The sequence below is a fragment of the Passer montanus genome, unplaced genomic scaffold (genome assembly GCF_014805655.1).
Source record: "Passer montanus isolate IOZ18808 unplaced genomic scaffold, ASM1480565v1 scaffold58, whole genome shotgun sequence".
NCBI classification, from domain to species: Eukaryota; Metazoa; Chordata; class Aves; order Passeriformes; family Passeridae; genus Passer; species Passer montanus.
The window spans coordinates 2,477,027-2,504,577 of NW_024370816.1; the positions used below are offsets into that span (position 1 = coordinate 2,477,027).

Here is a 27,551-nt window from a genome sequence, read left to right on the forward strand (position 1 = left end):
TGGAATTTCAAAACTGCAAATAACTCCTGAAATCTGTAACAATTACTGATAGTGGGCATGAGATTAGAAAATGTTTCAAATGTTTTTTTGGTGCCTTGAAAATACTAAGAAGTCTAAGTGTTGTGAATTAATCTGCACTTAATGGAACTTCGTGCAAGTATCCAGCATAAAGAAACCATCCATCTATACTGTCTATCAGTGATGTGCCATTGAATTTCTGGGGAAAATTTTGATATGCTTTTTATTTGTATGTAGAAATGTTATAAAAATGTGCAAGTCAGATCAGTCATCATAGTATTTTATAACCACTGGAAAAATACATTGATATTTTATTAAAACACTTTTTTTCCTCCTGTTTTAGTTACCTACCATGGTTTGAGGTATACTACAAGCTCCTAAATACCCTGGCAGATTATTTGGCTAAAGAACAGGTAATTTTACATATTCTAGATCTTTGTGTAAAATATTTTTCTTGAAATATTAGTCACCATTTCAAATACTGTAAAGGGATTTTGAACAGCTTAAAAGTTTCGGGTTTTAGTAGGATTTAGAAGCAAGTTTTATTCCTATTACTGAAATTCAAAGAATTTGAACGTACAGCTTCCACAGTCACTTGAATCCCACATTATTCTAAAAAAGCTGCTGAAAATATACCTTTATAACTTGTCAGTCTCAGCATAAACAGGTCCTGTGTGAAGTGTGAGCAGTGTCACATCACTGGAGAGCTGCATGACGTATTGATTGTAAACTGTAGCTCTCTGGAACTATCTGATTATCAGCTGCAGACACTTTTGTTCAGTGCTGCATAAAATACGATGTACTGTTTCACCCTTCAGATTAACTTAAAACTACCTCTTGTAATTCTGACATCTCAAGTAGCAAGACAAAATTACTTGCAACATTTGGTGAAGAATCATGATAGTTTAGTTGGCATATTCATGAGCAATTAGATGTATTCCAAGATTACACACCAAAGGACCTACTGGCATCTGTCTTTACTGACAACATTAAAGCTATACCTTTCTGCTTTATATTAGTGTATTAGATTTAAATTTTTTTTAAAAAAGCATCAATATTTAGCCATATGCTGTAGACTGGAAAGGCTGACATACCAAAAATATATGAAGTATAAAATAAGAAATAATTATGGATTATAGTTAATGGACTCTAGAGAATGATGGTATTGTATGTAAAAAGATAAATAGGAAAGTTTGATATTAGCTGTCTGATTCAATGAAGTGGAATATATATAAGTCTTACAAATGCTATAATTAGACCTTGGTTTTGGTCTCTATTTCACTGTAGTAGAATTACAATTGTTTTGGTTATTAAATATTTATATCTCTTTGTCAATATGTAGTTTGATGTGTAGTAAATAGTAATTAGTTTTTATATGATAATTCATTAACTTTAAAATGTATTCCCCATAGGAAAATGACTCAAATGATTTGTTGAAATCATTGTATAGCCATCCTGTGCCAAAGGCGAATGCTTTAGTCAGTTTAAGTGTGGTAAGTATTTTTTCTGTTTTATTCCTACTGACTATGAAATAGTAGGTAAAGTTGAAAGAAAAAGAAACCTCAACTCTTTGAAAGAGTAAATTTGTGTTGCTTCCCATCATTAACTGGCTTGGGCAACCTCTTTTTTTCCCCTCTGTGCAGGGTAGAGACAGTCTCTGTCTCATGTTGTTTTCTAAAAGTCATAGTCATAAAGAAGAAGAAATTTGAATTTTGCTCTATGGATGAGAAAGTAAACTGCAGTGGGATCTGACAGTGCTAGAACTACTTTTTTGTGTTTCCAGCTGTTTCATGCAGACAATTTTGGTTTCTCCTGCTGTGCATCAGGAGACACTAACTCAGTTTTATTGCCTCTCATGTCTGAGTAGGTACAGTTTCAGGATTGGTCAAAAGTCTGTGAAAGCTGGCTGGTTTCCCATCTTTCTTCCACTTTTTCCTAGTTTTGCTTAATCATACGAAAATGCAGTAGGAAGAGCAGTAGAAGTACACTCTGTTATGTGGAACTTTGAGCACATCTCAGTGAAATGTGTCCAGGCCTCCTTTGCTTTTGTGCTCTGTTTGTGATGTGAGATGGGATGGTGATAGTGGGTCAAGATGGTGTTGCTGCAGAAACATCAGAAAGTGGATATGTCATTGTTATGGTTCCTGAAGTTTTAACCAGTATTAGCTTGTGAGTGCATGTTTAAACACATCTGTAGAGCTTGTGTGAAATATAAAGGCAGCACAGAACCTCTGCTGTCTCCGAGCCATTTGCATGTTCAGAGCATCTGTACAGCTACTGCACTTGGCACAGCGTGCAAACAGCTGGGTCTTGGTTGAACTATCACACGTTGCAGGACATGGGAAGTAGTGATTTTGAAAAGGCATCACTTCCACACGCACTGGCCCTGTTAGGAAGGCAGGAAAAATGGAGTCAGCCACTTCTGTTCCAGCAGTTACTGATCCTTGCTGCTTAACATAATGCTACCTTTATTTTATTTTAATTTTTCATATTTCAGATTCCTTGTATTTTCACTGGGCTGTAGAGACCTGGTATTTTCCCACCATGTACAGTGGTAATTGACTGTATTTGGAAGTCCTTCCAGTCTCGTGTTGTTTTTTACCAAAACAATGAACTGGACTTGAGGCTGCAGTTGGAGTTGTTTCTGTTGATATGTTTTTTCTTTCTGTTGTCAGTGTAGCGTTTCAGTTCCTAGAACCTGTGCCAAAAATACTTCTGTATCTCAAATACTATTTTGCTATCATTAACTGTAGTATTACAACCAATTATAATTTGACAGCTCTAAAAAGCCTTATAAAATGTCCTTCAAAATTCCTATGGTTCAGAGGGACATAAAGAAGTTTCAAATATATTTTCCCTTGTATTTCTCACAAAGTTCATCTTGTCCATAACTTGCTCACCTCAAAAGGAATGTTGTGGGGAATGTGGACATGGCTGTCTTGGTGAATACAGCTGGCTGCACTGAAATGACAGATTGCTTGCTGTAAAGTCGATACTTGTTGGTTTTATTTCAATGTTGTCTGACTTTGGAATTGTTTTTCCTCAATTATGCCTTGTTCCCAGTTATATCAAAGAGTTTTGTAATCTTTCTTGCTGAACAATGGCTATTGAAATGCAAACCTCTTGCCAAATGCTTGGCTGCAGGGACAGTAGAGCAAATATTGTGGGTTCAGATAGGGCAGAGCAGGGAGGAATGGGTCAGCTGGAATCCCAGTGCTTGTTGGATCTAAAGACATCTCTATTTTTGTAATGCTGCAGGGAGCAGGGAAATATTTATTGCCACTTGCAGTTCTAGTCTTTTGTATTGATGTTTCTTTTTTGCTTCTCAGAGATGGTAAAAGAAGCTAGACTGGAACCATCAGTAGTCATAGACTTAAAAAGAAATTACAGCCTAAAAATAATTGTAGAAATGAAACCTTGAGATGGCTTTTCCTTGTGCCAGGATCAGTCTGGTTCAGATTTCATTCACTCAAATGTGCTGCAGAGTAAAGGCTCATGGATACTGCAGCAGGGTTTGGGTGGCAGACCACAGTGGTCCTTAGGATTGTGTGCATAACTGTGCATAACTTCCATCCAGGATTGGGATATGTGGTGTTTCCCAGAAATCTGGTGAAAATGCCTTTGTCTAGTTAGGGACCAAGTTGTACTCTCTGTTGGTCCCAATAACAAATACTCTGCAGCTGAAATTTATGAGGTGGTCATTTGTTCTATGAAACCTGAGCTTGAAAATAATTTAGGTCACTTTTTTTTTGTTTTAATTTTTTTTACAAGTATTGTCATTATTGGAAAGGCTAGCCAAGTCTGAATTCAAATGGGGGAGGAATAAAAGGAGTAATACTTATTTTCAGCCAGTATTTTAAGAATGGAATATTACAAGCAGTAGAGCCAGCTTTGGCCTTTTTTGTTGGAAAACTCAAAAGTCTGTTCAATCTTTCTCTCATCTTGCATAAGAGCCAAGAGATGATTTTTGCAAGTGAGCAAGTTTTGAAAAAACAGCCTTGTCTTGTATCGGTGAGTTTAAAAGGCACTGACTATCTAAAAGCTATAATAATTAAAGAAATAATCACTTGCTATAGGACATCTCTGTTGATTTGAGGCTTATTTACACCTGTCCTTTGGGGAATTCTGCTGCTGTCTTTGGCCTAAATGACCCATCTAATATTAATGTACCTTTTCTGTTTCAATCCAGCTTCAGAGCTATATGTGTGTGCATCATAATCCTTTGGTAAAAACTGCTGTGAAAATCAAACTCTTGAGCTGATGAGCAAAACTTGCATTTTCCAGTGTCCTTTTTAGAGAAAACTTTATACAGGACAACAACTATTAATTTAGTATCTTTTCCAAGGTCACTTATCTTCCTAAGGGAGTTCACAAAGATGTGCCAGGACTCCATACCACAGTATTTTTGCTGCTTTATGACTCTTAATGACTGCAGTAATAGCTTTTGCTTCTCATAGATCTGGCTTCCTTTTCTGTTTAATGAGTGAAATATTATTACTTTGTTAATTAGAAATAATTACTTCTCTGAGTTAATAACTTCATTACTGAGAAATCTTTTGATAAATATTCTGTGACCTTATTACATATAGGGAATAATTTTCTGTTCTCAATATACTTCTGAAGAACGTAGGCATTCTATCTGAATTTAATCTGAATATTTTCCCCTTCCTGAGCAGAGAAAAAAAATATTTTTTTCCTGTGCTGATGGGAAACAATACCTGTGATATTTATTGTGCAAGTGGTATGATGTTTATGGGATGCCTTTTTTAAGCCAGTTTTTTCTTAAATTTTAACTATTGCCAAATGACCTAATTTGTGGGGAAAACTTTCTATTAAATGTATCAAGCTGGTTTAATAAGTCTCCTACACAGACTTAATAGTATTAATTTTTTTCCTGAATGCAAGACACATTTAAGTCTTATAGTCTTAGTTTTGGTATATCTTTTTCAAGTTTGACTTGAGACCTATGAAAGCTATGTCTTTGTGTTGCTAATTACAATTGTAAAAATATACTGTAAAAACAACAAAATTCGGTAAAAAAACCCAAAAACTAAAAATCAATAATTATTTGTTTAACATGCAGTCATTTTTTTCTCTTTCAAGGCATTTTTGCATGTTAGTTTAAATTTTAAAATTACTGAGCAAAATCCATGTCTGATAACTAATAGGAGCATTGGATTAATGAGAGTTAATTTACATTACATCTGGTTTTAGTTTAACCCATTTTATATTTACATCCTAGATGGCCTCAAACTAAGATGCATAAAATTGTTAATGTATTTCATAAATGATTGCAGGATCTCAGGCTTCAGATCTTGCATTTCTGTTACCACATTTTTGGTTCAAAGATGTTTGGAAAGAGAATTTATATCGAGTAATAATATTTCTATTCTAAATATTTTTCTCATGTGAGTGGTTTTTCTTTTCCATTCTAAATTTACATTTTGTCCTTTAGCAATTTTTTTGTTGCAATTTTTAATTCAATGCTTAATTTAATCAATGCTACTCTCAGGCTCATGACAACATTTAAAGCTGGCTTAATTTCAGTGTTATTTCAAAACTGCAGCCCAGCATTTTGTTCCCTTGGTTTTGTGCTGTGCAGAACCAGAGCTTGTCATTTCATGTCGTGATCTGCTTAATTCTTTGTCTAGCAGCAGTAAGAATGTTATTAGAAAAATGGCTATTTGCTTAAACACAGATGGGGTTGGAAATCCTAAATGCTGGGTTCTTATGAAAAGAATTTTTTTTCCTGTGTGCATAAATTATCAATTATTTTTTCCCATCAATTAGCACTCGTATTTCATTACTCCTGATATAACTGGATTGCCAACTATCCCTGAAAGTGTAAGTATTCAATTTCTTATTTAACCTCATTTTGGGTTAGGCTGAACTTTTGCTTTTATCAAGAGATTTTTTTTTTCTAAGACTGCTTTTAGAAATGATTGATGTCTGTTATTGCAACCTTTAGTTGGTTGTTACTGTTGCATTCATTAACCCATTTTGAAGCGTTAACAGGGCATTTCTGACCACTGCTATATTCACCCTTTGCTCGTAGTTGGCTTCTTTGCATTTACTAGGATTACTTATAAAAAATATATTCTACTTCTGCACCTTGTGTTTTATTTGCATATTTGCCCTTTAAATGCTGCATTACTCAGCTGCAAATTCACCCATCAAGATATGCAGTCATTTTTTGTGCAAGAAGGCATTGTTTCAGGCTTTTTGAAAACATGCTGTACCTGCCTACACTTGAATGCTAACCAAGCACCAGGAACAGGGGGTTTGGGGCTTTTTTTTTGGTTGTAGTTTTTTTTTAAATTTTCTTTATGAAGGCTTGCATTCTGTAGATGCTAAATATCCTGGATGGTGATGTGGGTAAATTGCAAATGTGAAATCTCAGCTCACGTTCTCTGTGACGTGTTTAGCTAGATAGCATCTCATAAAAGAGCTTTGAAAAGTCCTTTTTTCCTCCCTCCAGCCTCTAAATCTGGAGTTGTGCATGGCTGTATAGGTGTGTTTTTACACATTCAAACAATGGATTCCTTCTGGAAGTTAAGCTGTGGGGGCTCCCAAAATCTTGCCGTGCCCCAGAGCCGGTTCGTGGTGGATGAGGGAGTTGGGGCAGTAGGGATCTGCTTCCGGCTCCCCTTGGCATTGTAGGATGCAGGGTGGGATGTGCCAGGGAAAGACCCAGAGCTGGGAAACACTAGGGAAGAGGAGCAGGAGTGTGCTGGTAGCAGAGAGGAGGCCTGAGGGTGCATCTGTGCTGGTGGAAAACACACTGAGGAGGTGTCATGGACCATGGTGCAGCTCCAGAAAGCAGGGAAAGTTGCTGGATGGAGGGATAAAGGAGAGGACACGTGTTGCTAGGGCTCATTGGGCAGCACAGGGCTTAGTTTTTAAATGTATATTTTCATCTGTTTCACCTTATGTTTTGAATGCCTCAGTTTTTAAGGACTCTCTTATTACTTGGTGCTCTAATAAAAGACTTTTGGAGGCTAAAAGGTGTGTTATGGGCTTTAATTGAAGAAAATGTGGGAAAGCATCTAGCTGGGCATGTGGCAGATCAAGGATCTTGCAGTGATGCCAATGTAGATTTATTTTTCTGGTTCAAGAAAGGTGAAGTAATTTTAAGATGCCTTTTGATAATTATTTTTTACTCCAGTAATAAAAGTCTCATCCTTTCAGTAAGAATCAAAATAGTAAGGTACTAATGGGGAGTTAGAACATGCAAGTAGTGGAGAAATGAGGTAATTACAGTAAATAAGCAATAAAATGAATTTTTTTGCCTTTTATTGTAAGGTTCACGTATTTCAGGGGCACTAACTTTTCAGCTATAACAAAGAAATAAGTGTGACTGTCTCCCAAAGATAAATTGGTCTGAAAAAGATTTTGAACTGTTTTTTAACACAGCTTTTTGAACACAGAATCAGCACACTGTTATCAACTGTAGTGTTAGAGGGTGTCCAAGGTAAATTGGACTGAGATTCTCATGGTGCATCAGCCTCTGACAGCCCCTTAAAAGTAACATTTGAACAGAGGTTTTTTCCTAAAACTGAGTGTTTGTAGCCCTAAATCTCTGGTTTTTATTTCTTCCAAAATTCCATGCAGTGTGGACCAAGAATAACGCTAATACTCCATGTCTTGAAATTAATAGTGGGTTTACAGATTTGAATGAAACTGAATTACCACTGGATCTTTGTCTTTTCAACTTTATTTTTCTTTAATGTTGCAATATATCCAAAAAGGAAGTCACCCCACTCTGAAGCTTTTACTACTTGCCCTGGCTGTTTTTTCAGGGCTGGGTGACCTTGCTCTTGTGTGTTGGCCACATCCAGAATACAATGTTGGTGTACAATTCCACTGTTACTTCTGTCCTTCTGCTGGGGCCTATCCTTGATAGACTTCCCTCTATCCTTGATAGACTTCCTACATGAACATTCAGTAACAGCGTTGTCCCTGAGAAGAGATGAATGGCAGTTCTGGTTGCAGATATGATAATGAATGTGTGAAATGAAATATTTTGCATATTGAGGGCTGTATTAGTATATTTTCATCCATGTTCTCGAGTGTTTACAGAAATTTGTTGTTTTCCCAGGGAATTTTGCTAGTAGCTATTTTAGTTTATTCAGAACTTGTGTGTCTCTGGTGCTGTGCGTTGCAGAAATAATTGTTATATTCAACTGAAACACAGAGATCCCCCCAACCTTTTTCTCTTTCCCCCACTTTTCTGGTGTCTGAACTATTAATGGAAGGTGATGGTGACTTTGCCTCTGATTAAGCCCCACAGTAGGATTCTTACCAGGGGTGAAAAGGGTGGCTGCAGGAAGACCCCTGCAGTACCTTCCACCAGTTCTGTGGGATGTTTGATGTCCTGGTAGACCCAGCTCAAGCAAAAGCTTGGTATTGTTCAACAAGCTGTTTTGCTGTTCTTGAAATGGAATAAAATGTGTTGACTTTGGGAGGCCCTGGCAAAGGAACAGTTTTATTACTGTAGCTGTGACAGAGCAGGTATCACCATGGTGGAAGATCTGTTCCTGGGTTGGAAGTAGTGGTCACCTTAAAAGCATATGTTGATATAATACCCAATCTCATATTTTTTTGAATTTGAAAATATGAAAGGGCAAATGTAAGTCACAAGCATAATGAAAATGAAATGAGCAAAATATTAATAACTTAAGCTGCAGTTAACTTTTCATTTGCTTTAACACCAATTAATTATTTTTAAAGCGCACAAATTTTGGTGCAAAGGGATTTCTTTAATAGTTTGGGGGGTTTTTCTCCCACCTAATAATTAGACAAAAATGTTCACAAGTAATATATATCAAATGTTCTATGTAGCTGCTACTGTTACTATATTGTTAACTTTTTTTTTATTCAAACAGAGAAACCTCACTGAATATTTTGTTGCTGTGGATGTGAACAACATGCTGCAACTTTATGCCAGTATGTTGCACGAGAGACGAATCATTATTACCTCCAGCAAACTAAGCACTGTAAGTACTTCACACATCTCCTTTTAAGTAGGATATATTGAACATTTCACAAAATGACCTGCAGACCTTTGTGGTTTTAGATATGTTCCATGTGTACTTATAAGACAATATCTACATACTCTTCTAATATATGGTTTTAGTCTGGCTCTTGAAGTACAAAAGTCTGATTTATGTAAGACCTACTCAGATACATTAAGTCAGGTTAATTATTTTTCTTATCAGGAGATGAGAGTTCTTTAACTCTCCCGAGTTCATTTCTGTGCCTTCTAACCTAAAAAGAATTCTTAAGAGCTATTATAAGATCTTTATTATTCACTTGTGGCTTATTCCATTGGAGCTACTTGAAAGAAATCAAGGGCCCCTAATAATAGCTGCTATCCTAACCTGGTAATAGGTAGATTCATCTTTGTTAGAGTGGTTTGGGAGTGCACACTGTAATATCTCTGATTTGGAGCAGCTCTTCAGATTGTCAATAATGTACAGCTCAAAATAGCAGTTTTTTAATTAAAGGTTTTGAGCTACTGCCACATTAAAATGTTTCATTTCCCTCCTTATGCCTGCTTAGGCTGCTTAATAAAAGAATGTTGCATTTTGTTTGGAAAGTATGCCTAAATATTCAGATGCCATTTTTTTTTAATCTTCCCAGAATCTTACAGGTTTTTAAAATCCCCTGTATTTTGAAAATACTCCCAAGTCAATTTTGCATCAGTACAAGGCACTCGCTTTATAACCAAGTTTTAATCACAGAGTATAATTCTTATGCAGAATCTTTAGCCTATTAAGCACAATTACCTACTTTTTTTTTGAAGAACACTGCATAGAATATATTGTTTAATATGCTCTCTGTGGTGGAAAATCAATTCTGTATTTCTGAGCACTGCTAATTGCACTACCAAGTAAATGAACACATGGGGACAAGGTTGGATATAGTACTAAAAAATACTGTTTTCAAAGACTTGCAGGTGCTGTAAGGAGTGAGAATTCTTTGATTATAAATAATGGATAAAATCCTTTCCATTTTTTTGAATCAAAAGTAAATTGAAGATAGAGAAGGTTCAGAATTGCCATAAAAGGCTGACAGGTTTTACAATTCTAGGTGCAGTAGCAAGTATTTAATTGCCTTAATATTTTTTTAAACAGCGCAGTGTTGGGTCCCTGGGTCTGTGACCAGCACTGCAGTTAGGGCAGTGCACAAGGCAGCACTTCCCCCATGCTCTGCAGGGTGTGGAGATAAGTCAGTCCTGGGAACTGGAGTGAAGCAAACAAGGGGTTGTATAAGCAGAGGCCACGTGAACAACTAAAAACCAGCAAATAAATACTAAATTAATTTAGACAATCTTCACATTACTAGTCTATGATAGAATTTTTAACCACCAAAGATGGTACTTTTTCTTAGGAAATCTCCATATTTTATTATGGCTTTTTTTTTGCCTCTCCTCTCCATGCTTCCCTCCTCTTCCTGAAATGGATACGGAAAGAATTGTGCATTACAACATAAGACCTGAATGGGCAAATAGATTTTGAAGGGAAAGCCCCTTTCAAAGAACCTGTCTTAGCAGAAGCTCACATGGTGTAGCAAAACTGTGGAATCAGAATTTTTTTTCACTTTGCTAGTCTGAAACACAGCTTGCTATATTTAAAGGGAAAAAAATGGGAAAAAAAAAAGAAATACACCATTAAAAAACCTCAGCTCCAATGATGCCCCAGTCAGCCCTGTTTTACTGCTCCAGTAGAGAGGAGATAGGAATCCTGATGGCAGCTCTGAGCCCGTGGAAGATTCATTCTGCAGGTGAGCACGTGTCCGTCTGCTTGACACGATTTAGAATGGTACTCTCAGCCTACATTTGGATCTGCTTAGGACTTGTTTTTGTTAGGCTGAACATCTCAGCTGGTCTCTGTTGCTGTGATGTGACAAGAGAAGAGGAGGTACTGGAGTTAGGTGGTGCTGATTTAGACAACCTTATTTAAATGATCACATTTCTCTTTGGAAGTCATTAGACAACAACAGATAGAATATTCTGGTGGTGAGAAACTTCCACTTTGTTTACCTTTGGCTGTTGATTCCTAACCTTTTAATGAATTAAAAGCCGTCTTGCTGGTGTCTTCAGCTGAAAATAATTTATATCACTTTCCAGACACTTGTAGTGGTGTTTGAATGTGCTGGAGAGTGTCCCCTAGCTGTGAATGTAAATAGTAGCTTGCAGGTCAAATCCAAAACAAGAGAGCACATCAGCTTCACTTTTTTTCTGGTTGCTTTTCAGTCTACTAGCATTACTTAACTCATAGCTGAACAAAATTACTGCCATTTCATATTGGATGCACTTTTGATACAGGATTGGTCAATTTTCACTTGCACTAGTGAGTTCTGATAAAACAGAAAAGTATACCTGGCTTCTTAACAACTTCAGTTCACAGAAGTGCTGCCTGCTCATCTCTTTCATAAACAGAAGAGGGGTGATGCATGGCTTGCTTTTTTACAGAACAATATAGTTTAAAAAGTTAATGAAACACTTTCCAGTATTGCCTGTAAGAATTTAATTGAATTGCCAAGAATTATTAAATGTGTTTTTGACAAAAGATATTTCTTCTTTAACATGGGGATTGCTTTATGTAGTACAGTAAGCAAATGGAGTGTATTTGGGCATCAACCTTTGCAAGCTTTGTGCTGTTTTGCTATTGCATACAAAGCACAACATTTCTGTTGCAAAGTTCCTGTTTTGATATTCCTAAATTACAGCTTGATACTAGAAAAGACTATTTGTTCAAAAAAAGTGCAGTCAAACACAACTTTCTGTTAAGGGAGTTGTGTCTTATCTTTGGGGTTAACTGAATATCAAGTGTTTATGTCAGTTCATGGAGACTGGGTTGTGATGTCACCTTCAAGTTATCAGCTCTGTTTCGGTTCACTATCTCAGGGCAGTGACTGATAACAAAAGGCATAATTCAAGGCCTTGCTCACTTTCTCCTCACTCTTCTTGTGGGGGCCAGGAATGGAAAACTGCACTTACTTATGTTCAGGAATTCTTTGTCTACTGTTTCTACCCTATTAATTTTATACTGCCATTATTCAAGTAAAGGATCAGCCCTAATATGGAAAAAAGGGGGCAAAACATGATGCTATATTTAAAAGGGTTTACTGTAGAGGATAAAACAAAAGAAAATAAGGTTGCCTATTTTAAATTGTTGAGTAGAGTTTTTTAATTAAAAGAAACCCTAAAAACAGAGAAAAAAGAACCGTCTTTAGGGTGTTTCGGCTTATATTTTATTTCAGCCAAGCAGACTTTGTTTCATGTACATCTTCAGAATATTGCAGTTGTGTTTTCTTTGCATCTCCTTTTAAATTGATTTTCTGTGGGTTTATTCCCTTTAAAAATTCCTTTGGTGTAGATATTTGTCTGCTAGTCTTTCCAATTACTACCAAGATACAAGTGGAAACTTCCCACCACTCCGTTCTGTTGTAGTTTCTGGGTCATTATTTGCCCTAACTGTTGATTCTTTTATTAGCTAGACTTTCCAGCCACTTTAATAATGTGATTATCAACAACCTCACAGCTTGCTTCAGGCTTAGTGTTAGAACAAGATGGATTCAGCTAGCCTGAGGATTATGCTCTGTAAGATCTGTATGTAGCAAAAATTACCATTTCTGGCTTTTGAACAGTAAACTATGAAAGAGAAACAAATTATGTGGCTTTGAATTAAGTGAAAGGATGAATGAAACAAAGGGATTGATCTACTCACAGAGGTGGCTGTTAGTTATTTCACTTTAGCAGCAAAAGGAAGACCTTTCCTAAATGTCAGGCTGTATGTTCTTTCACAACACTGTTTCCTCACACGTCACTGCATCTGCATGTATTCTTATTAGTTGCATGGAGCTGTATGAGTTTCAGTACAAATAATTTTTTAATTCAGTCTTTCTATAAATTATTAAAGTGCTGGGATTGGCTTTTCCAGGAAGGCTGAGGTACAGCATTGATTTTATGCATGCTGGAGGCAGGCCCTAGATGTTTTGGCCCCAAGTGCACCTGCTGTGGTAGTCTACCAGAACATCATACCACACTCTCATGTATTCAAAGCAAAGGAATAAATCATGATTTTACAACAGTGCATCAGTTGACTTATTGCTGTTTTGTGACCGGAGGTAGGAAGGATTGCTGTTTAAAGCCATGTCATCGGTTCTCAAGTCACTCAAGCATGAAAGCTTGTCATATGCCTCTGTAATTGTACCTCTGCAGTCTCTCCCTAACTAGTCAGCTGGGGCTGCGCGCTCCGTCTCCAGCACCCGGCTGGCCAGTGTCTGACAGGAGCTTTCTCATCAGCCTGTCAGGAATATGCTAACTAGACTGGATCTTCTGCGGCCAGCGCTGGCAGGTGGAAGGGATGCTACACTTTAAAGCAAATGTCTAAATGTTATCTCTGCTTTGACCAGTATTTGTTTTGGGAAATACAAGCCTGGCGTGTCTCAGAGCATGGCGCTTACAAGTTCTGCTTGGCGCTGGCTCTGGGTTTCTTTGGTAGCCCTACAAAAACAGACATAAATATCAACAAAAGATAAAGATTTGTTTTGGTGGTGAAGGAGCACTGAATATAGACTTACACACATACATTTGTGGAATCACTTTTACTGTTGCTTCCATGGGAAGAGAGCTTTCTACAGTTGCCCCCAGATGCCCTCAGTGAATTGGACTCTTGGCTTTATTCTCTTTTCTCATTAGTCTTATTCAGCTCCTGTCACACTGTTCATAGTTGCTCAGGAAAAAGTATTACAGATTTAAAATTTAATTCATGTCTCAAATTCATGTGACCTGGAAGTGTTCAAGGGCTAAATTTAGTTCTTAAAAGTCAAGAAATAGATGGGAATTTATCATTAACTTGCGAGGCAGAATGGATATTCTGCTGATTCTCACTGTGCTCCCAGAAGCATAATTAGAATTAATTTTGGAATATGATCTGAGATAGGCCATTTGGTCTGGAAGTAAATGACAAGTGGCATTAAATTTTTTTTTATAGTTCATGTGTAGGCAGTTTTAGATAACTGGGCAGGGGAGTAAGCTGTTGTAGGTGCAGTTAAGTTCCCATTGGGACACCTGTAGGGAGCACATTTCCAGCAGTGAGGCTACAGGATGTCATTATGGAATAAAGTGGGGTTAGAATATACAGCCAGATCTGGAAAGCTGTCTCAGTCTTGAAGTTTACAAAAGCTTTCTCATTGCCACAGTATAATATTAGGATAAATAATTGCTTAAAGAATTTGTGAAAAGAAACTGAAATGTGTGGTTAAAAAAATCTTTTAATGAGAATGGGAGGGAAAAAGCCAGTAAATAGTTGGAAATTGCTATTACCTGCCATCTATGTAAAACATGAAGAACTCCATTACTGGGTGTTAAAAAAAAAATAATTAAAATCCCATACCTCAAAAAACCACACTGTAAAAAGAAAAGGCATGTAGAGAGACAGATCTACAAATTAGCTCCAGAATTTAATTTTTCCCTTCCTAACACTTGCAGGAAAAAGAAAGCTCTAAGACTGAGTCAATCTGGGGTAAAGTTGTTTCTTTTTCATATGACTTTTGGCAATTCAGTAGAAACTGAGGAGACTAAATCCAGTGTGGGCACTGCTTTGGGACTCTTGAGAGAAGCCTTTAGGAACTGAGTCCTTTGTGGCTGGGCTGAAGGGGAGCTGAAAGGGAAAGAGTCCTTATTCTCTTGAGCAGAACTCTCACCCCCTACAAAAAGCACCACTGAAGTCATTTGGTGGTCATGTGAAGCAAAAGTGAGGAGGAGTTGCTGGTGGGTGTAATACCAGCCCTTGTTCTGGTGTGTTGGTATGGCAAGATTTCCCCTTTTCATACTTGCTACTGCTTTATCACTCTTTTTTCCCCTCAATTCACCAATGTAAGATGAGCTATAGCATCATTGGTGGTTATCTCTACTCTTGCTGCGGTAAATTGTCTTAAGTAAGCCATTCACAAGGAAGTTTGTCCCTGCTGCTTAATTAGTGGATGGCAGAACAACATGCCATGGAGTTCTTTTGGAGGAGGAAGTGTTAATAAAAGTGATTTTCCTGGAAGCTCTCCTTTCAGAGGTGAGAAGTATTTACAGAACCCCTCATTTTATGGGAGGGTAGCTCTTCCTCCATGGAGATGGGTCACAAAATAAAGGAAGAAGGAAAGGAGGCATCAAGGAGATGGTCAGGAAAAGGGACACAAAGATGTATATATTTTTGGTGTTCTGTGGTTTTGTGAGTGAGGAACAGATAAAGAAGTTAGGCAATAAAAGAATGTAAAAATGAGAATAAACAAATCAAGAAAATACAGAGATGAAATGAAGAAATGTGAGGAAACTGCAGTTTTTGAGCAGATGATAAAAAGAAGCATAGTTAGTTTATTAGAGGATAAATGAATATCAAAAGAGACATGCTGTTAACCCAATCTCTAGCGTGTTAGGGATAAAACCTGATGATTAACTTCCAAGAGTTTCATTTTCAACCTAGGAAAAATACAAAAACCTTTGTGGTATGAAAATAGTGAATAACTGAATAAAGTTACATCGCTTTTTCTCTGCACCCACACCTACTTTGTTATATAGACACCTCTGATTATCTCTGTAAGTGCCTGTGGGTCCCTGGTGTAGGCACAGTATGTCAGTGGTACTCCTTGTTGAGCACTCACCTGTCTACTACCACTTCAATTCTATTTTCTGCTCAGCTTCCGTTATTGGGAAGCATGTCACTCCTGAAGCCATGGGCAAGGAACAAGCCCTGTCTGCAGTCTTCTCTTTTCCCTTCCAAGCTAATGCACAAGAATGATGCCATAATGCTGCTTTGTGAATCAAGAACTGCAAGAAAAGAATGAAATTGATTGTATATGAAGTGCTGTCAAAATCATGAATAACATTCATCTCTTCCCTTTCCTTCCCCCAGAAAGAATGATAAAAGGAAGTGAATAATCCTAAAAAAATCCAACAGCAATTCAGGGAGAAAATAAGTTTTTTATATAAGTATTTTCTTTTACATCTTTAATTTTTAGAAGGGAAGAAGTTAAAATATTCATCTATGAACTGGAAATACCTTTCTCTTTCTCTCTCCCTTCTGTGAGAGAGAGGGGAGCTGGATTTTCATCTTGCCAACAGGAAGAAAATGCATTGTGGCTCATTTAAGGTCCTCCCTCTTTTTCTTCCTAAAGATTATGGGGATGGCAGATGGAAAATTATTAGCCAGGAGCTAAATTAAAGAATTGCATGGAAGTGGCTTTGCATATCATGGCTTGGACAATATATTCTGTTCTCTTTTGTTGCTAATTTTTTTTCCTCACTGATTTCTCACCAGTGCTGGCAGAATCAGCTAGGTTTGTCATTTAGTCTGACTGTTTAAGCTTTAGAGCTGGGAATAGATTTATCCTCTCTTGTAAACTGGCAAAAGCAAGATCTCCCTTCTCACTTTCACTCCCCAGCAGTCTTCCCCTGCCCTGCCTCCCATTCAGGAAGTGGATGGAAAGGTAGGTCTCCACAAATGTTAAGCATTTGTTACGGGTTTGGGGCCTGCTCTCATTCTCCATCAAACAGGATTTAGATGTGTTTGCCCCTCTAAGATAAAGTTAGTTTAATTTAGGAGTTGTAATGATGTAGAGGAGAGGCTTCCTTTCACCTATGCAACTGTTCCCCTTTCAGGAAGCAGTGTTTCTCAGTAATTCTTGTGAACTGGGACTATTGGGGAAGGAAACACAAGGGTTGGTCCATGCTGATGGTGACTGCTGTAATTGTGGTAAAACAGTGACCCATCCCCTAGGGTTTGTTGCTGTAGGTATTAATGAGTAGATGAGATAACGAAACTAAACAGAATCTTGGGCATCTTTCAACATATGTGTGGTCAAGGCAGTGGGAGGGAAGCAGTTCTTTGGCCCATTGGGACTGTGAGGGAGGAGGGAGAGAGCACACCAGTACCCATTTCTGGACATGGTGTTGACAGAGATTGACAGTGTTTGACGATTTTTCAGGAAATGCTTTTATCACAGTAGTTCTTTAGTTCCTTACAGTAAATTTTGAAAGGTTCTATAGAATCACAGGTTAATTTTACTTTAGCATTTGTTTAACTTCTGTTGCTGTTTTTGGCTTTCTGACAAGATTCTGCTAATCAGTTTCTGGCTTTCTTGTTTGTGCATTGCAATGTGTGCAAATCTTGCCACCTATGCTCTTCCTCTCTTTTTACCTTTGATTATAGAAAAGGCTTTGAAGAAAGTAATTTATATAAATAGAAACTGCCAGGTACCTTTTGTGCAGGATAAAGGTATTTTTGTTACTCATTGAAATTATGTGAATAACAGGTATCAAATAAGTGTTGAATAAATGTCTGCAGAAAATGTTTTAGGTGAAGTAGTGTGGCTCCAGTCATGTCACAGTGTTTTAGCAAGACCTGAAATGAGGAAAAGGAAGAGGGAAAAAGGGACCAGTCCCTTTGAAATACAGAGCAGAAAGATTCATTGGTAGAAGTGAGCATTGGGCTAGCAGATACACACATCAGAATTACTGCATCCACATGAGGGAGAGGAGGAGCTGCACTCTGTGTTCACAGGAGCAGGTAAACCTGCTTGGATCAAGTCTCGAACTAAAACTTTTCCCACCTGTTCATTACTGCATAGATTTTGAGCAGCAGCCTTCCCGACTGTCTGTTTATTGCCATAAGGTAGACAGGAACTCGTCATTCTCTAGAATTTGGGCATTGTTTCAGTCTTGTTGAGATTTGGTGGTAATCAATTTTCTGTCGCCCAATAATGAATTTTGCTAACAAACTGTATGTGGTCTCCCACTATTTGGAGAGACTGTATTTTCAGTGGGCATCTAGTTTCAGAAATTATTTTTTTTGCAGGGGCAAAGATAAAAATTGTTTTACCAGAATCACTGGAGAACTCTGGAGAAAACACTAGTTAATTTCCTTGCGTTATATGGAAGCTCACATGTTGATTCTGGCTGTAGCATCTTATCAGGAGAGATCAGAAACAGATTGAAACTTTCATTTGGACTCAGTACTATTAATAAGCCTTTTACTGATGGAAAAAGGCATAAAGCTTCTTATACCCAGTGCAAATGTTAGAGATTTCAAATTAGATGTGTTGATTTGTTAAAGGGTTGAACATTAAAATTTTGCTTTTAACTAATTCAAATAACTTGACTCATGCTGTTGATGTAATTTAAAATCACATTATTTAAACCAATATTAAAAAGATAATTAGATTTATTTCTGAAAATAAGAGTTGTTTAACTAAAAGACATTCATTGAAATGGAGAAATACAGTCTAAATATCAACATTGGATGGAAGCAAAAGTATTAGAAGTTCTGTTGAGTGTTGGCAAATGAGTTTCAGCTGACAAAAACTTTACTTGAAAACTGTCTGCCCATTTTTTTAATGGATAGAAGCACAGCTCTAGTAGATCTTTTGTAGTGAAATGAACTACAGGAGGATGTCTTGACATAATTTTTAGCCTCAAACTAGGTAATAAATGATGAGATTTGCAGAAACTCGGTTCTGAAGCACTCATCTGCTATAATTTTTTTCACCAAACTGCAGAGTTGTGCAATGATATATCTGTGTGCATACATAAATATACAGCAAATTTTATTGGACAGAGGCTTTTGCCTTTAATGTAAAACCTACCTGTAGAAGGAATCACAGTTCACAGTTGGTGTTTATATCCAGTTGTCAGTGGAAGAACAGGTAGTGTTGGACACAGTCTTGAGGACAACTTCAGGGTGGTTTGGGAGAATGTCTACTGAAGACAACTTCAAGATAATGTAGGAGAATGTGTACCTCTTTTGATTTTTATGATCTGTGACATATCTTTTCAAGGTAGTTCTTGATAATTAATTTTGGAATAGATAGCAGTCAATTGATAGACTCCAGAGATATCTTTGTGCCTAAATAGTGTAAGGAATTTTTTTCTGCAGAAGATATCCCCACTCAGTCAAGCAACAGACTCTCATTTCTTTGCCTGGGAGCTTGTGCTGGGTGCTCTCTTTGAGGATGTCCCCTGCAGCCTTTGGCAGGTGCCTGCCAGGCTTTGCTCCCATGCATGGACACTGTTGGACACCCCCAAATCTGGTGTCACCTCTGTGGAGTTCTGATGTAAATGTTGAGTTCCCCCTGGTACCTGGCTTTTCAGATCTCCTGAACTGCCTGGTTCCTTAAAATGTGCAGCATTGTTCAGGGCTTAGAGCAGTTCCCATTCTACTCTGTGGAGTGGATGTTTCAGTTAAACAGGAAGGTTATTTAAATAACTAATGCATTTGAGAAAAGCAGTTACCATTGAAACAGCGAAAAAAGAGATTTTTTACACCAAGTATGCAAATTTTAATATGAAATCCATAATTATCTTATCAGTATTTGCTTAAAGGCATAGTTGGCAGAATAATAAAATGTGGCACAGTTTGAAGAGCAGCATAGTCCCATAGCTGCTTGTGTTACAGGCTGTAAACAGGAAACTATAAAACATATTCATGGCATACTAAAATGTTTGGAAATGTACTACAGCAGCATAGAGGGAAATGTTTAAATAAGATCTTACAGTAAGATGTTATTAAATAGAAAAGCAATGAACAGTACAACAAAAGCTTGATGTGTACGTAATCAAATCTTTGCCTTTCCCACTAGAAATAAAAAAAAAAATTAGGAGATTAAAAAATTATAAATGGTAAATAGATGCTAGTGGGAGTGCCACACTAAAATACAGATTATAAAACAAGTTAACAAAACTTCAGTTGTTTTTAAGGAACTGCATAGTCCCTCTGTTAACGTGAGAATTAGAATGTAACAGACATGCGTAAGATAGGGAAATTTCTTCATGCAAATAGTATAGTCATCTTAATTCATAATTTAAGAATGCCTATTAAGAGGAGGAGGAGGTGACTGTATACATCAGGGGATATACTGTATAACTGTATGCTCAGCTTTCTTTCAGCTTTTGATTGAAATACATGAAATGCTGATTTTTCTATAGGTTATTGTGGTTGAAATTTATATTATACACTGTGTACAAAAGTATGTGGACATAATAATTAATAATGCCATATCCATTCTGAGTGAAAGAGCAAAAAACACAATGCTGAGCTGGACTGTGCTAACAGTAGTGTTAGTTCAGCTACACGGAGATAATATGGAAATAAACCTCATAAATCCCACTGTGTAGAAGAGGGAGAAGGTACTCATTTATTTCTTCACCCAAATAAATTCATAGAAACAACCCAATAATTATTAAAATACCCATTATTATAAGTCCAAAATGAGAGTAATTGTGGAAATGTGTTGTAAAGCTAAGAAAGGAGATGTTAATGTGCAAGGAAGAGTTTAAATAGGGAATTATGATATCCTTGGCTTTCTGCTGTGTAGCTGTCAGGCTCGGGCAGCTCGCTGGTCAATAGTGACATTCTGTGTGTCAGTGAGCAGAGTCTCCTGATACCTTAACCTGCAGTTCACACATTACTGAAGCTCCAACTGTCGAACATTCAAGTCCCTTGGTACCACTGCAGCTTCCAGACTCTCCTGACTGGCTCATGTTTCATTCTTTGGCAATTTGCCCTAATGATATCCCTCAGGAGCTTTCAGACCCTCTTCTTTTCCATATTTAATCGTGTTATATTAATCTGAGGGCTGAGCGAACTAGGCTGCACAAATTGTAATTGTCTGTGATTTCTGCTGCACTGGTCTTATAACTGCTTTTTTTTTTTTTTATTTTTAGTGTAAAAATACGTGTACAAAATTGTAGTGTAATTTTTTATTTACAAATCTAAATGTCCAAGACAGCCAGGATGCGAACACTTTAACTGCTGATCTGTTCCACAAAGAGGGTTGTTTTTTTCCCCTGTAAAATCCATAATGTTTTAGCATTTGCTGTATGGGCAGGATTTAAATTTTATTTTTTGCTCTTTGTTTTGTTACTGTGAAAGATCATGTCTAATAAACAGTGCTATTATCAAATTAAACTCAGGTAATTTTGTTGTGATATAAAACATTAGGACAGCCTCTTCTTTTCCATCGGCTTGGTAACTTCTACGTGGGGCATTCTCTTAATTTTTTTTCCCCTTTTTCTGTGATGTTTGCAGTGCTACATGGGATGGATATAGGCAATCCTGTTTTGAACTGGATTGTTTCTCATTCTCTTGCAACTCTGTGCCTGCAGAATGAAATAATGAAATTTGAGAGACACCCTTATAGCAAAGATAGATCAAATTTGAATTTTTTACATATTACAAGATTATTTTGCTCACTCGTGGAATGAACTTGGCTTCATTTCTAATGAATTCAATTTTTATTTGTTTCTTTGTTTTGGGGGTAAAGTGGTGGTTTTTTGCTTGTTTTAGAAAACCAGAGATGTCCATTTGGAGTGGTAAGCAGTTCATAGCACCTCCTTTCTTGGTCAAGGGTTCCTTCATTTTCCATGACCTTGTGCCAGGCTTGGAAGTCTCTGCTTTGGGAAGGGAGTTTGGGAAGATTTCAATTAAGTTGCTTTTCTGTTACAGGGAATATTCACTGCAGATTTTTTTAATAAGATAGTTTGGGAATCAAGATAGTGACACAAACAGGAGTTAATCCTGCTTCTGAGTTTAGTGCTGTTCTGTGACTTTATGCAGCTTCAGATCAAGTCCAGTTAAAAATAGCAGAAATGGGGACCAGAAAACTCCCCTGAATCTTTCCCACTCAGTGGAGCTGAGTGAAACTGGGTTGCACTTCAGTCCTGTGTGTTCATGGCAGTGCTCATGTTTGACCATGACTGCATCAAGTAATTAATGATTATTTCCCTTTTTCCAAGGGAATAGCTGAGCAGGAAGGCAGTTAGTCTGCCTTCTTGCAGATGTTGTGCTTATATACATACATCAGAGTTCTTTGTGGATGTGTTTTGGCAATTCAGAGTAATTTACAAAATTATATAATAGGTGGTTTGGGGAAGTTAAGAGTTTTGCATGTCTAAAGTTAATTTAAGATTTTGTATTTTCTTTTTATTCATGTTTTTTTGTTGCCAATTCTGTGTGTATATTTTTATTTTTAGTTAACTGCTTGTGTTCATGCGTCAGCTGCATTGTTATATCCAATGTATTGGCAACATATTTACATCCCAGTGCTTCCTCCACATCTTCTGGACTACTGCTGGTAAGACAGCTAACCTGTTATCCCCATTTCTGAGATTCTTACCTGTTCTAGAATTCTGAGTAACTGATGAAATCACTGACTCTTTAGTGTGACTGAACATACAGTTTATGAAAGCACTTAGGCCAATGCTTAAATGATGACTTGACTAGGGATATTCCAGCATGCCTTGATGTGGTGTTCGAGGTTGTATTTTGAATTACACTGCTGATTGCTATTAGTGCAGCGTTTAGAATCCTGTTTGTAAGAACTGTTTCTGTTTTATTGGTAAGAGAATTCATGCAATAATTTAAATGCAAACATGTTACAGTTTTCTTTTATTTGGCTTTTATTTTAAGTGGAAATACATTATACTTCTAGAAGCATTCAAAAAAACTCTGATCATTTTTTCCAGAATCAGATGTTAGTATTCATCAGTGATGCAGTATTTGTATTTTAACTCAGCCAGGCTCAGGATTCTAGCCAGTGCCTTCCCAAAAGAGCTTAAAAACTCCTTTTGGGACTCCAAAATTTTTTTAATAAGAATTCTATTTCTCCTGACGGGTTTCTGCTCACATGACAGATTTTGTGGTTTTGGCATATTTTTAAGTTGAACAAGAATCACTTTTTGATTCACTTCTGATCCTTCAAGGGGATGATGTTTCCACATGCCTGTTTTGCACAATTTCATGCTTGTATTCAGAGTAGTGGCAGAGATAACAAATGAGAGTTTTCATTTTTCCTTTAAGCAGGAATATCCCTCCCTGGAGATTTTCACTTTACCTAGACCCTCTGGGTCTGTTATGGAAAAATGAACCATTTCAAGCTGTTCTAGAGATTAGGAATTATTATTATTATATATAAAACCTGAGACCCCGCCAGCAACTAATCGAGCTAAGTCTATGTTTTCTTCATAGAAATAAATTATGCTTATATGTTTGCTGGACTTTATGTTGTTGGTTTTTGGTTTGGCTTTTTTCCCCCTCAAACCTACAAATGTATTGCTGTTGTAGTGAACTCCATCTAGTCTACTGAACTTTTGTTTTCCAACAAATCCTCACTATGTTTCCTGAAGTGTCTTTGATAGTTCCTGAACTATCTGAACTCCTGAAGTTCACAATGTTTGTCCATGGTATATATTTTTTATGTGGTAGTTCTTACAATTCACCTGTATATTATTTGTTGTTTTAGAAAAGAAAACAAATGTTCTTCTCCAACCCCTCCTTTTACTTACAAATACAGCTAAGCCTTTCATCTTTAAGGATAGTTTTATTTTGAAGAAACTCTGTTGTAATTGTTTCTCCTTCTGCCTTTGATAAAATATACCAAGGTGGAGTAGAACCTTGGTGTGTTTTAGTTTTTGTATTATTCAAGCTTACAGCCAGAACATTTGTAATTTTTCAGATCATCCAAAAATGGTGCTCTCAGAAGGCAGATTAACACCTTTAAGCATGCTGTACCCTGTAGAGTGCATCCTGAATACGAGAATATTTTTTTTCCCCTTTCTAAGCCCAGATAATGTTTCCAGAAATAAAAATGTTAGATGCTGTACACAGCTCCATGTGATGATGGTAGTAGTTAGGATTCTAGGTCACTGTGGCATGACCTGAGAAATTTTTTCACTCATTAAAAAGAAGCATGGAGTTTCTTAAACTTGTAAAATTCATTTATATCCCTTATTCTTTTTTCACAGTAGTACAATAGAGTGGAGAAAAAAATTTGCCTGTTTTAGAGATGATCAAAAGGAAACAAAGTTCATGAAAAGAAATGCACAACTGATGAATTTATCACAGTAATTCAGACCTTTTGACTCTGATTTTTGTGCATTTACATTTCTCTTTCTGTTCATCTGAATGGTTCTTTTGTGAGACGGGTTGGAAAAATGTAATAAAAACACATAAATGACTTAGCTTTCCTCATGTTCTGGTGTATTAACAGTAAATAAATGTTCTCCTCATAGGTATATAATACATCAAGTTAAAAACCTTGATGAATTCCTAAGGTCAAAGTTTGTAGCAGGCCTGACCTAGTTTGCAGTCCAACAGGATCATGCCAATTTAAAATTATTAAAAGAATGCAAAACTTATTTTGCATACTTCTATTTTTATGTCATTTTGATAAGCAAAGTTCATTTTATAAAAGTGCCATTTTAGCTCAACATGCATTTTCATACCTAGAAATTTCATTGTCACTGTTTCACTTGGACTTGTTGGATGTCTCCCATGAACTCTCATTTTCTTACTGTTGTTCTGAAATGGCATTCAAATATATGAAGTAGGGAAATATCAATTGAATAATTTGTTCATTCTGTAAAAGTAAGGCTTTTTTTAAACAAAGATAAAATATATTTAAATCTGTTAAAGATATGATTGATTCTGTAGCCTTTTTTTTGCACATTAATCATATGGCATATTTTGAGAGAAATCCATTTTTTGTTCCTATTAGTTGGACTAGGAATCTTCATAATATCATCAAGATAAAGGATACAATTCTGTGGGGTTAGACTTTGATAAATTACATAAAGTGTCTAGCTGGTACATTTTGTAGGCAAGAAAGAAGAAAAATATCTTTGAGCAAAACAAAAGCTATATTAAAATTATTTCAATACTTCCACTTGCCTTTTTAATTAAAAAACTTCTATTAATTTCTATCCTGCTGCCTGATTTTCAGGCTGGATTTAGACCTACTGTAGCAGATGATGCTGGAGTAGCCCAAACCTGAGGGTGAGTGTGGACTGCCACCACCCTCAGGAGTGCCAAGCTCCAGGGTGAGACCAGAGTGTCTGACCATGGCTTCAGGAGGGGTTTTGTACCCCCCAATGCAGCTTAGCTCGGCCTTGAGTGCCATTAGGGGAGCTCCAGTGTGAGAATTGGAGTGATCAGCCAAAAACGGAGATGTAAGAAATTTATTTTTCCTAAAAGATAGAAAATATAGGCTGAGAAAGTAATATTCCTTGTAGCAGCAGCAAAAAATCTGCCGTGCAGTTAATAAAAAATTGAGTTTTATATTATGTTATAAAAAATTGATTTCTCTTCTACATTTAAGTAAGTAAAAGGAGACTGTTGCACTCAGTGGAGTGGGTGGCTGGCTTTCAAGAAAACTCTTACAAAAATTAAGTTTGAACATTGATACAGTAATTATATTTGAATCAATTTATTTTTTTGTGAAGAAGAAAGCTAATTTAATGAAATTTCTGTCTAATATCTTGGCAAACTAAATCACCAATGTTAGAATATATGCCAGTTTTGTCTGTGGATGATAAAGCATCTGTTATACTGGTGCTCTGTTGAGAATGTAATGCAATCAGAAAATTCAAGTTACAATTGCAGTAGGTCTTTATGAGATTTGGTCTCTTCTGAATTAGGATATACATACGCCTGTTTTCGTGAGAATGGGGCAATTATTTTCCAATTAACTTGGATGTTTTGCATAACATAGTAATTATTTTGGGCAGTGATACCACTGATTGATATTTTTGGTGATAACATGCATAAGCAAGAGAAAAACTCTATAGCAGCTCCCAGTAGTATAGTAGTAAGCAATTTCATGTGCATATTGCAGTCCTCTGCTGTTAAGACTTCAGAATCCAGCAGTAATAAAATTTCTTCTTGCTGAAAACGATTAAATTGACTTTCCATGCCTGCAGGTTTTTTTTCATCCATTTTCAAGATGTGCTTTGTGCCTTTATTCTGGTAACTTCAAAATTGAAATGGTGTAGCTGTTGCTTTGTTCTGTAGAGAAAAGAGCTACATGCTTCCCTTTTTAATGGCAGATTTATTAATGGAGCAAATCATCAGCTATCTTAAGTCAGCACAGGCGTGATGAAGCTACTGGCACAGTGTTGATGTATGAGAAAACAAGTGTGCCTAAAATCCATACATGACAAAGCACTTGGTTCCACTGTAGTTTTGCCTGTTCACATTATTTGTAACACTGAGATACCCTGATGAGGAACCTGAGTAGCTGTTTTGCTGAATATTCTGCAGCCGAATTCTCAGTAATGTGCCAGCCACAATCATTCTTACAGGCTTGGTTAAATGCATTACATAGTACAAAGCATTCTTTAATCTATAGAGTGCTTTAAAGCTGTTCAAATCCTCTCTGAATATATATGGATGTCTGCTCTGGAGTGACACTCGTTTACAACTCCATGTAATTTGTGTTTAGTTCACAAAGACATAAGGATTAGCTTGATGAAGTCATCAGAAAGTGCTATATTTTGTCAATATTGGGCTAAGAAAAAGTTGTATGGAAAAATAGAGGCCTCTTTCCCTTTTTGGAAGCCCTATTGCCTGGAAACCTTAAGCCACGACAGTTTGCAATTTCAGCAAACCTGTATTTTGATATCATAGACACCATGAAATCTTGTTGGACCTCAGTCAGGCTGGTGTTTTGTTTGTTGTTTTTTGTTTGGATTTTTTTTGCATTGATCCTCTCCTGTGGGACATTGTTAATGAGAGCAATTGGCTAATCCATAGGGTGTACAGATTTTTCTAAAATGGGCTGTAGTTGCAGGCAGGTGAGAATTACTTTTTGTGGTCCCAGAGGTGGCACCAAATGGATGAGACCACATGAACTGGTGCACTGAAACCTTGCCTCATCCTTGAGAAGTCAATCAGCAATCAGTCAGTGCCACTGGCTCAGATCTGTGATCAAATTATTGCCATGAGAGAAATTACTGTGTGTGAGTTGTGTACCTTTGTATGTCATCTTGCCTTCCATTATTTTTCAGGGATTACTTTTACTTAGTTTTTTTTCTCTGTGGTCTGTTAGTGATGAATTTCCCATTGAGTTGTCTAAACTAGCATGTCAGTTGCTTACTTCTCTGGCAGTGAATATTGTCAGTAATCTCACAGTACCCAAAAGTTTCATGGTGATTGTTGGAGGTTTTTTTCCTTCAGTGCTGGACACTTGAGTATATTCTTGGCCAGATGTTGCCAGAACAGAAGATTGTAGGAAACCATGATAAATAAGCCTAGTTCAATTTCTTGCTTGCATTCTGTAGGAGGTCTTACTGCAGTGGCTGTGTGTGGATATTTGTTCTGTTTGGAGGAATATAGTTCCTCGTCTTATGGAAATTGGAAAAGAGAAGTTTATCATTTTGAATTAAATAGGATATCGTGCAGCTTCCAAAGGCTTGCCGGGGCGGGTTTCAGAACCAAAACTGGTAGTAATGATATTTGTGTTGCACTGTGGTGATGGTGACCAGGACCATGTCCTCCCATTGGTGTTTTAAAACCAGCCCACTTTGGGAGCATTTGCTGGGTTAGCTCAGTGGGGTCAGTTATTGGAACTCAGTCTGGAGGAAAAGCTGTGCTGCCTCCTTGCTCATGCCTCGTAGTTTGCAGCAGCATCCTTTATTTTGTCATCATCTTTACTGCAGAATAAAACAAAATTTTCCATGTCTAGCAAACATTCCTGTAGCAACT

At 37.0% G+C, this 27,551-nt stretch overlaps 1 protein-coding gene across 2 annotated transcripts in view; it reads left to right on the top strand.

The window, feature by feature from the left end:
* DENND1B (DENN domain containing 1B) overlaps window positions 1-27,551 on the top strand; it is a 151,586-nt gene that overhangs the window by 72,315 nt on the left and 51,720 nt on the right. The window contains exons 7-12 of one of the 2 annotated variants that reach the window (XM_039726265.1): window positions 362-431; window positions 1,431-1,511; window positions 3,970-4,029; window positions 5,809-5,862; window positions 8,904-9,014; window positions 22,046-22,146. In XM_039726265.1, the coding sequence (XP_039582199.1) occupies window positions 362-431; window positions 1,431-1,511; window positions 3,970-4,029; window positions 5,809-5,862; window positions 8,904-9,014; window positions 22,046-22,146 (477 nt within the window). The remainder of the gene's footprint in view (window positions 1-361; window positions 432-1,430; window positions 1,512-3,969; window positions 4,030-5,808; window positions 5,863-8,903; window positions 9,015-22,045; window positions 22,147-27,551) is intronic. The other variant, XM_039726266.1, reaches the window with a different exon arrangement.